The sequence below is a fragment of the Branchiostoma belcheri genome, unplaced genomic scaffold (assembly GCF_001625305.1).
Source record: "Branchiostoma belcheri isolate BF01 breed outbred unplaced genomic scaffold, Haploidv18h27 scaffold17, whole genome shotgun sequence".
Taxonomy (NCBI): Eukaryota; Metazoa; Chordata; class Leptocardii; order Amphioxiformes; family Branchiostomatidae; genus Branchiostoma; species Branchiostoma belcheri.
In genome coordinates, this window is record NW_017803157.1 from 1,983,159 (window position 1) to 1,993,885 (window position 10,727).

General features: G+C 42.6%; 1 protein-coding gene and 1 long non-coding RNA gene across 4 annotated transcripts; both read right to left on the reverse strand.

The window, feature by feature from the left end:
* Positions 1–180: 180 nt before the first annotated feature.
* On the reverse strand, positions 181–2,645 carry LOC109466645. Of its 2 annotated transcripts, none has more exons than XR_002140028.1 (3): positions 2,269–2,645; positions 1,529–1,688; positions 181–1,164 (listed from the first exon to the last, which is right to left on the reverse strand). It is a non-coding gene; the product is annotated as an uncharacterized LOC109466645 (long non-coding RNA). The 2 variants fall into 2 exon arrangements; XR_002140029.1 differs by having other exon boundaries at positions 1,529–1,691.
* Positions 2,646–3,892: 1,247 nt separating this feature from the next.
* LOC109466860 lies at positions 3,893–9,442 on the reverse strand. 2 transcript variants are annotated; one of them, XM_019764721.1, is made up of 3 exons: positions 9,021–9,442; positions 5,442–5,616; positions 3,893–4,650 (listed from the first exon to the last, which is right to left on the reverse strand). In XM_019764721.1, exons 1-3 carry the CDS (start codon positions 9,084–9,086, stop codon positions 4,478–4,480), a joined length of 414 nt encoding a protein of 137 aa, XP_019620280.1. In that variant the 5' UTR covers positions 9,087–9,442; the 3' UTR covers positions 3,893–4,477. The 2 variants fall into 2 exon arrangements, with proteins under 2 accessions (XP_019620280.1, XP_019620279.1); XM_019764720.1 differs by lacking the exon at positions 9,021–9,442 and having other exon boundaries at positions 5,442–6,170.
* Positions 9,443–10,727: the final 1,285 nt, after the last annotated feature.

Here is a 10,727-nt window from a genome sequence, read left to right on the forward strand (position 1 = left end):
GAATGAAACTTGATAGATAGGTAGGTCTTCATGAAACCTAGAAATGATTAGATTTTGGGCCCCCTGGCGGCTTTCCTTGGTACTGCAGCAGAACTTCCGGTTTTGATATCTCGTGATCTGGACATGCTAGGGTCACGAATTCTGGATGGCAGATAGCTCTTGTTCTTAATGTCAGAAAACCCACAAATTACAGAAAAAGTGGGATCCTTTGTCTTCCTCTGTCTTCAAAAAAAGAAGTCAGACCCAGTAGTTTTAAAGAGTTAACAGTCTGTGTATGAATTACCTGTTCTTATACCAAATGTTTCTTTTGTACTTGAAATTAGCCCTCGGGCACGAATTTGCAATAAAACTTTCATTGTGAATGTTATATCAGGTCTGACGAGCATAACTGCTATAGCAGCTACATTGAACGTATTACAGGGTCTTCCTATTCGTACAGCAAGAATATGATACAGATACGGTAGCTACATGTATAATCATAAATTTATTCAGGTAACAGTAATCATAATGACGAATATAATAACAATTCTTGCAATGTAACCCGGCCAGTATACCAAAAGTTGAAAAGTTTTAAATAAACTCAAATTAATAGACACGTTGTTAATGTCCACAAGACGATTGGGGCACACAGCATGACACAATATCAGCTACAAACTGATATGAATTTTTTTCAAGTTAAATTTTATTCCAAGTATCATTCAATTAAAAGTTACATCTTCCATATGGTAGGTACGAGACATGTATAGACTTATATAGGCTTACTGAGGTACGATAATAAAAACTGCATGGATACGGGTACATTATTATTTACATACTAGTATGATGATCTCTGCAGGGAAAATCCTACCAATTTTAAAATGATGAGTAGTACGCCTCGGCTACTAAAGAAAGTAGCACGCTATGGCATGCTATGGAGGCTACCAGAAACTACAGTTAGAACTTAGAAATCGCAGTCACAATCGCAATTGCCACAGTCACAATCGCCACAGTCACAATCGCCACAGTCGCAATCCCCGCAGTGACATCCGGGACCACAGTAGCACCAGGCACACCAGTCACTTGTGCGGTCATGCCTGTGTCGTTTCCTTTTACCATCATGTGGAGGCGCGGCTGCAGTACCTACTACGGCTACAGGGGGCGCCGCACTCTCCTCTACGACGACACCTGGCGAAATATGCCATAATTACAAGATGGATTGACATTTTCTCTTTAATACACTGGGCGTTTTCTCACGATGTTATCACCGTGTGCGACGCCACGTTGGTGTCAATAATTGCATTTGCGGTTTATTAACGCTCAATCTACTTTGGATACCATCGTTTTGGATATACCGATATATTTAGCTACCGAATATCTACAGATGACGCAAGAAGAGAAAACCAGACGAAGTGACGGAAAAAAAAACTGATAGAAGGCTGTCTACACTTGAAGTAAGTAGGAACAAGGAGGTTATAGGAATTTATTAAGGAAAACCAAGGAGCTGTAGAATGCCTTGGGAAAACAAAGATATACCCAAGAAAACTAATACCGTAAGGAGTGACGACAGGTTGGGTGGTGACAGGAGGAGGATTGACAGGGTATGGAACCTGTCCAAAACCGACTCCATTTGGACTCGGGGGTTGCCCCTCGGAGTTGACAGCCTCGTGGTACGGTGGAGGCGGCTCGGGTACCATACTGCTGTGCATTTGCTGCTGGGAAAGAACATCCTTATTCCGGCCACATACATTGAAAAACTATGTAAATTTATTATGCATGTTTCAAAAAAGAGAGAAGAGACCTTGTAGATATTAAATGCAGTAATTCTTCTTGTTGTGGTCTATCATTATACCTTAGATATCTTACCTTGTTGATGTAGCCTATGTAGGGCGTGAATATGCAGTAAAGTTCATTATATTGTTCCTTGCACCTAAGTTATCGGATGTTTTTGCGTGACGATAATATCACCGTTCGTCATAGGTTTGAGAAGAAGGGGGCAACACTTTAAAAAAATTAAAACTAGAAAGGTAGCATTTGCAAAGCAAATACATAATGTCAACCTCAACACATGGCCTAGTCGAAGAAACTCATATTATATGGTGACCAGCCCCCCAACTCTGTTACGGCTTTACAGATCGCCCTTTATTTCGGCAAATTTCTACTATTTTTTCAGCGATACACGGTACCTGGTAGAGGCTAAAGTGTACTGTCATGTCACCCAGAAAGGAATTTCACACTGTACATACGCCGTATCAATGATAGAAAAACAGAAAGCCCGGTTAGTATACTTACCAACACGACACTCAGGTAGACTAACAAGAGACGTGTCGGTCAACAGGAACAGGAATTCCTTCGGCTCTTTGGCAACCTGTTAACTTTGTTTACACTTTCGTCGTGGGAGGGGGGTGACGTTATAGTTTACTCAAAAAGCCATGATTTGTCGTACGTCCGACGACTACTACCACGTCGCTGGTTTAAATAAAGTACTATTTCACTGAGTGCCAGCCTGAAGGAAATCCCAAACGAGTGTACAGAAGATCTTTAAAACGTAAGAAGCATTTTTCTGAACAGATACTGTAGACATACAGTGGGGCAGGTTGGCAAGGGAATGAGCCAGTTCCTGTGTTGAATGCTAAAGGTCACCATTAGGTCTTTACGAATGGCTAGCCATGGACAATAGAACGGAGCTGCAACAGTTGGCGCACCTTTTAAGGGCTTAAAACATTCATCCTACAATAGGCTTTCTTGTGTCAATTTTTTTAATGAATTCTCGGCATTTTTGGGGTGGAATTCTCGGCAGTTTTCGGGGTGGTGATTGTAGGAAAGACTTTATATTTTGAAATAGTTTTTTTCTTTAAAAATGACCTTTATCCAACTGAGCGAGTTTAATTTGCATCCCCTCTAGATAATGGAATGGTCCTCTGCTGACTATTTGACGCCAACAGGACTGATCCAAGTGTTCCGGTAGGGGGTGTTTGAAATATTTGGGGCATGAAGGTAGCTTTAATATATACACACACACACACACGCGCGCGCGCGCGCGCGCACACACACACACACACACACACACGCACACACCATGGAGTTTAACACACACACACACACACCGTGACGCACACATGCACACACACACACACATACTAAAGAATTCAAAGAAAAGAGACCAACTACTTGCAGTTTTAAACAAAGCTCGCAGGTTTAATCGATTCATCAAGCGTCTTTTTTTACATAACTTTGCTGTTACTATACGCTAGCTACCTTGAAAACCGTATGAATTAGATGCTAACATTTAGCAAAATTATTTTACTAGCAAATTAATACAGCCAGCTGTTTGCAAGCAAAGTGGTGGATATTCTTCTAACGGCTGACAGTTGTGATGGTCACCGTCAAGTTACTCTGACATGTATTAAAGTAGAAGACGAAGCCCACTTTTTTATTCATTGTAGTTTATATAGTAATGAAAGAAATGATCTATTTAGATATATTACAAGTACATTTCCATACTTCCAATACTTGCCTAGTATTGAAAAATTTATCTTTCTTATGCGCTTTGATCATCCTGTATTATACAAACCCATTTCAAATTATATTTTTAACATCACAAAGAAACGGGAAGAAGCCGAACATCTGTATTAGAGTAGCCTTAGAGCTGTCTGTACTACAAACATGTATATTTCCCATTTCATCTGTTCACCTGTACTTAGCCCGATAGGGCTTGAATGTACAATAAAGGTTATTATTATCATTATTAATCATGATGATAAGTAAAGTTTTAGTTGTTAGACAGTTGTCGTTGTGTTATTGTCATTTCAAGAACCAATCGGAATTAGAAAAATACACACATCGAATCCATCTTCAAAAGATACTGATGTCAAGTTCATTTAAATGGCACTAAGATTTTTTGTGAACACGCATCTGAATATTTTGGGTCTTCGGAATACATACAAATGGCAGCTGGTTCGGTATTTCTAAATCCAGAACCCCCTCATGTATCCACAATGTACACTCGATAGGATTAATGATAACTTACATCGGACAACAGACAACAGACAATGCATTATAGTTACCCCCTTTTTCACAAGTTCTCTCATGTGCTACCATATCCATACATAATCCTACAGACTGCAGCGTTAAGCCAACATCTAATGTGGCCTTAAGTCCGGTTCAACTGTTTTCTTTGTTTTATTTCACTGTCATACTAAACAGCACTCTGGAAAAAAGCCAATGAAGGTGGTTTGGTCATGTGAAAAGAATGGCAGCCACGAGGGGCGTGAAACGTATTCTGGAGTGGAAACCTCCTGGAATAAGACCCCTTGGTAGACCCAGGATGAGATGGACTGATGGTCTGAAGAATATCCTGGCCAAAAGAACAAACATTTCCTTTGAAGAAGCCGACAAGCTGTGCGGGGAGAAGTCTGATTGGGACTCTCAACTGACAGACCAGTATGATCTACAGGCAATGGGGTGAGAAGGTGAGTGAGACTAAACAGCACTAAGACTTTTACATGAGGTCGCAGTCACAGCCGTCGCAACAGTCACAGTCGCAGTCGCAGGTCGGAAAAGCGCACATCACACAGCAGCAGATGTAAGGGCTGGAGTCATTGGTCCGCTGCCTTGGGCCGTGCACGTGTCGAGCATTCTGATTGGCTGGATGCGCACCATGAACCATCACACCTGAGAAGAAAGATACTCAATTTCTTATACTTATAGAAACCAAAACATAGACCCTTTTCCCACTAGGGTAAAACTAGTACCATATATATTGAAGAATGTAGTATAATGTTAGACGTAGTCTCTCATACCATTGTATTTTCCTTTTTTTCATATTTGTTGTTTGTACCTGCAATTAGCCCTCCGGCATGTATTTGCAACAAACATTCTTTCATTGTCTGGATCTAGCCGAATAGATTGGTGATCGGCTTCAGAATGAGACCTAGGGCAATGTATATAGCCCGATTCAAGAGTCACCACGGCTAATTACAATGGCTGAGTTACAAACAGGTAACCAGGATGGCCATATCTATACCTGCATCCCACATTGTTGTTTTGTAATGACGTACTACAGGTAGATACGAGTATCTTTCCAACATACGCTCAGTAAAACAGACGAAATGGCTAAAGAAAACGCTCCTTAATTAAGAATCCAATGCCCTTGGAAGTAAAAAGTGAAACATAAGAAAAATAACAGCACAGAAAGAAAAATAAATAAAAAAACTCAATTTTCATTGCGAGAGTGAGTCTTTTAAACACTGCATTGTTAGGAAAAATACGATAAAAAGAAGTATAACGAAAAGAACGGTACAGAAATATGACGGAAATATGCAGAAAAGAACGACACCAAAATAAAGATGCTCAATTTTCTCTACCATCAAACCTCCTCCTGAGGTCACATACTTCTCGTGCTAAACAATGGTAAAAAGAATACAGAAGTACAGATCGATATTTTACAAAAGAATTATAAAAACCTTTGTTAGTAGGCACAGGCTGGTGAGAGATGGGAGGGTAGGCCGGTGCCAGGGGGTGAGCTTGTCCCGGGTGCCCTCCGTTCGACTGGACCCCCTTCATCGGTTGGTGGTAAGGCACATTTGCAGGGTAAACGTTTCCCCCGCAGTTACTACGGTTGGCAGCTTCAGCATTTGGCTGAGGCGGGAACGCAGTAGAGAAGTCACCTCCAGACTGTGGTTGGGAGTATCCACCATCTTGGGTTCTGGTCTCGCCATACGACATTTTGCTTCACGGCCTCTTCAAAAGTCACAGAAAATATAACTGCATTAGATACCAAATAAACACGACCGCTTAATACTAGAGTGATGGAATTCGCTACGTCATGGGCTAGGGACGTATGGTATAAACGAAACACGCCCTTTTGAATAATTGATGAGCAATTTTGCTATTATTGAATTATTGATCCTGCACGAACAAGTGCACAATGAGACTTGCCAGAGAATGTGTGTACGAAAACAAATAGTTATCAATCGTGATAGATTTTCTTGCTTCATTTTTGTATCTATCTGGGAATCAGGTTGTCTTTCTTATATTCCCCAAAACGCTGGGTGTTACTCTTGCAAAGGGCCACAAATACCATAGACACGTGTCATTCATTTTAAACAAAGGAAAGAAGGACTAATTTGAAGAAAACTCATTAGAATAATGGACGTGACTTCACAGATGATTCCACAGTGTTGTAACAATATAAGGCCATGCTGATTTGATTATATGGATTGCATTCTCTGGGAACCCCAAAACTGGCGCGAGCGTGCGAATACGTAAAGAAAAATTGTCAAAAAAGTTTCCTTCATTATGAAATCTACGTGGTCATAAATAACAAATGACTAAACACGCAGAGTAAGTTGTAACAAGACGAGATGATTGATGAAGATGATTCACGAACGTCAATCTTGGCTTTAAGGGGCCAGTGGGAAACTGACGGACACCGACTGTCCCCTTAAGTCCTTATTGAGCATTGGTGATGTCCAATGTTAAACATGTCGTGGCGTAACGGTAGGGCATAGGTGCCCTAGGGCCGGAGATGTAGCGGCAGGGCCGGAGGTGTAGCGGCAGGGCCGGAGGTGTAGCGGCAGGGCCGGAGATGTAGCGGCAGGGCCGGAGATGTAGCGGCAGGGCCGGAGATGTAGCGGCAGGGCCGGAGGTGTAGCGGCAGGGCCGGAGGTGTAGCGGCAGGGCCGGAGATGTAGCGGCAGGGCCGGAGATGTAGTTTAACGGGGGTGTACATGATTCACGTCAATTTACCGAGGAAAATTTACGGATGCCAACCGGGACTTTGGAGGCCAGTAGGCCGCCATGTTTTACCGACTGTTCCTCCTAAGTCCCGATCGGACACACGTAGTCTCATGTCACAGATCTAGATATGAAACGAGAAGAAACCGAATTTACCTAATTGTAGCTACTTAACGATGTATATAATGTTATCTGTATTCCATCCTTTTGTTGTGACCTGTACTTAACCCAGTGGGTATGTGTGTACAATAAAGGTCTTCTTCATTCATTCATTATATACTGCGCTTGTTAGGATAGAAAGCCAGATCGAGTTTGTATACTAAATGACTGCTTACTGTGTATTAACCTACGGTGATATATATTAGCAAGGTGATATATATATAGCACCTAAGTCTTGTACATGTACTTTGTAAACGTCCGCACAATTTGTATGCTGTACATTTTTCAGTCGCGTCTAGGAATGATAGCCTTTTCTGTCTTCATACAGCCGAACAAATAAAACAAATCAAACAAAATCATACCAAATTAAACCAAAATACAGTTGTACTGCTGTCACACTATACTTTATTTAGATAACTCTGTGTGTGGGCACTGATTCTTCTGAAAATTCCGCATGGTCTGTTTACTGTCACTTCATCCGTAAAAATATGCATCATCAAAGCCACGGCCGTCAAGGTGCGTTTACCTTTTCACTGCCAAATGCCGCACGGGTCGGAGGAGTTGGTTCAAAGTTCTTACACTGAGTCAGTCAGTATGAAGTGGACCAGTCAATGTCAACAACATGGGAACAAAAAAAAAACTTGTCACCCAGAAAAAACAAGCCGTGATTTACGAAATGGTGCCTTTAGGTTTGGCAGATGCACCCACGACAGCTAAGCTGGTGTTCTGAAGTCGTTACTGAGAGCTTAAAAGTCACATCTGTCGTTCTATCGTCGCACGGTTAACCTGAGCATTCGGGCATTCTTGGACCACTCATGCATGTGATGTTCAAATTTCTCTCTCTCTCTCCCTGTCTCTCTCTGTCTCTCTCTCTGTCTCTCTCTGTCTCTCTCTGTCTCTCTCTGTCTCTCCCTCTCTGTCTCTGTCTCTCTCTGTCTCTCCTCCCCCCCCTCTCTCTCTTTTACAGCAAAGGCTATTTTACATCTTTGTCGGTTGTTGGTTCCGTCACAGTCTGCTTGAAAATTTTACCGCTTCAAAAAAAAGCGGCTAACGAAAAATGTACTCTGGGAGCCAGACTATGTACAGGTATTAGGCCTCTTTCTCTGAAAGTAGTTGAGGCTAGTAGAACATTGGACATTAGGCTGGAAAGAGTAGAAATTACAGTTTGCGGCATTTTTCTACCGGACCAACTCCCCCGGCATGTTATATCTCTATTTGGCCAATTTCCAGCCGCCTCCCGAAGCCTGGTAGAGGCTACAATATCGATGTATTGGGCCTTAAGCCAGTTCCCTTGGGTGGCCTAAGCTTAGGACAATACACCGCCAATCTTAAGTCGCGCCGAGGGGGAGTTGTAGCCCGAGAAAGCTGGCTGGCCCTTTTTTTATAGTACAAACGTGACCGTTGTGAAAGGCAGTGACTAAAGAGGCCATTGCGTTTCGTGGAACTTCTAACTAGGACAGACGGATTTAGCTGGAAGGACAGGACATGACGCAAGTTGTCGACAGCTCCTGTTACGTCGACTTTGATTGGTTGATTTCAAATTAAGTCCACGAAGTAATTTGGTTAACACTGACTTTGTCGGAACGTTCAACTGGCACGGAAACTTCACAGAAACTCGAGTCTCTTCTTCAAAAATGTGTGTCATTCACTTAAACAAGGCCTTAGATTTCAAAGTTTAAATACAAGGTAACTCGATATTCGCAGTAAAGCTGTTCTCATGAACATAGTGTTGTCCGGTAGCTTTCTCAAGGTTTTCTCCAGAGTATATAGTCTTGGCCCTCTAATGGTCATTCCACAGTAAATAATGATAATAACGATGATAGTAATTATATAATAAAAGCAACATTCCCCAAACGCTTGTTCTGTCAAAACGTCCATGACTCCATGAATCCATGGGCAGGGGTCGGGCAATTTCAGAAATTGTTTTTCAGCATGTCTTAGCAAGCAATAGATATACAACTATTTTGAATAGTTTGTAATCGAACAAACAAACAAAGAAACAAGCAAGACAGATATCCGAAAGAGTTACACAGTCAGTCCCAGTTCACCACCCCCTCAAAAATTAGATTAAAAACAAAAACACACAGGAGCAAAAATCGCACCTATCTAACAGGTTAGTCTCTACAAGAAGTAAGACGAGAGTTTACCTTGAAAGTTTGTCGACGTGGCGTCGCCATGTGCTCGGGCGCCCTCGCGCCCCTCCCTGAAGCCATGTCACTCTTCGTACGGCAGGACTCCGTCACCTTGTAGACAGTGTTACCGATTTTGGCACATAACTATACATAACGTTATGGAAAACGTTGTCCCGTGTATCATATCGACTACGGTAAATTTAGAACGATCAGTCCCGATCATACTTGGTACCACGGAGCAAGGACGCTACACGGAGGTGACTGGGTAACTTTGTAACTAGTCATCGTATATCGACCGACAAGCCCTTTTATAGTGTCGTGGCGTCGTGAGCGTGTTCATCCACCGTCTCAAAACAATTCTCAAACGCTTCCTGTCTTACTCGGTAAAACGTCAGCAGAGCGTGACGCTACCTTAGCTGCAAAGTCAAGAACCCTAAGGGCACGCTAGCCTCGTTTACAGGCGTTTGGGGATCGTTTTGTCGAGCAATAAAGTTGATTCATATATTTGTTTTTTGGGGGGGGCAGATTTGATTTTTTTAGCAAACGTAGATCGTACGCATTAGAAACTCTGGCTGGCAACTCTAGTATATGTCACCCCCCCCCCACACACACACACACACAAACACACGACCGATCCCGGAACACCTGCAAAAGAGGCTAAGGGCACCCTAGTCTGGACATATGGGGGCGTTCCTTAACGTGAAATATTGCATCATGGGGCGGGGAGTTCCTGGAACTGTACTGACGGTGTTTGCTGCGGGAGATGACGTGTGTTGTTGACATTTGACCGCGGCTGATTGACAGGCAAATAGTGATGTGTTTTTCTGTGTGTACTTTTTCTTAAGGGTGGCAATTACCAGGGTGCAGCTAACGACAATCACTCAACTCTTTTTATTGCCTTCGCCGTGGTTTTGTTTTTGGTGCCGCGCGTCGCGGGTGCGTGCACGTTTGTGCGTGTGTGTATGTGGCTGTGTGTGTGAGCCTGTGCCTGTGTCTGTGTGTGTGTGTCTGTGTGTGTGTGCTTGCATGTGTGCGCGCGCTTGTGTGTGGAAAGAGTGTTGGGTTCTTTAAACGTGCTTGAGGCATGAGCGCCTCAATTTAACTTAGCTACATGTACATGTAGGTGCTAATTTTCCCCCACCTAAACACAGAATGTCTCTACATGTATTCTAGCTACGGTGCCACCCTATTATATATCACATGCACATTATGCTAACGCCGGCAAAATGAACTAAGAGTCAAGACCATACCACACGTTCCAAAATGTAAGGACACGTCGACAAAACGACACAACGACATACGTGATACGCATGTACGTATTTCGTCGGCGTTCGTTGTCGTTAACAAAAATAAACAAACTTGAGATTTATTATCTAGTTAATGTTCACACTTTTTCATTACATCAGCCCGCTCCCCGTCTTCAGGGACCATTGGGAGGTAGTAATGCAGGTAAATGAATGTTTTCTGGTGACTGGAAAGGTCAGTCTTGTATAGCGACATTATCTGTGACATGGAACATCAGTGGCTCGATGACAAGTTTTGGCAAGCCGCTTCCTTTCTAATTCATCTCCTGTCTTCTGCACGCTCTTGTCCGGTTTTCTCGGGGACCTTAACGCTTCGCCTAGTCTAAATATTCCAGTATGATTGTTTTTATGACATACAAGGAGATATAATAAAAAACAAGCTATTGTTGAATACCCAATTCATGTCATATATTGGCGA

Excerpts from the sequence above, each read along its gene's own strand:
- LOC109466860 (XM_019764720.1), bottom strand. The coding sequence starts at position 5,703 with ATGTCGTATGGCGAGACCAGAACCCAAGATGGTGGATACTCCCAACCA. Across the intron at positions 4,651-5,441 it reads GCCTGTGCCTACTAACAAAG|GTGTGATGGTTCATGGTGCG; the intron begins GTTTTTATAATT and ends CTTTCTTCTCAG.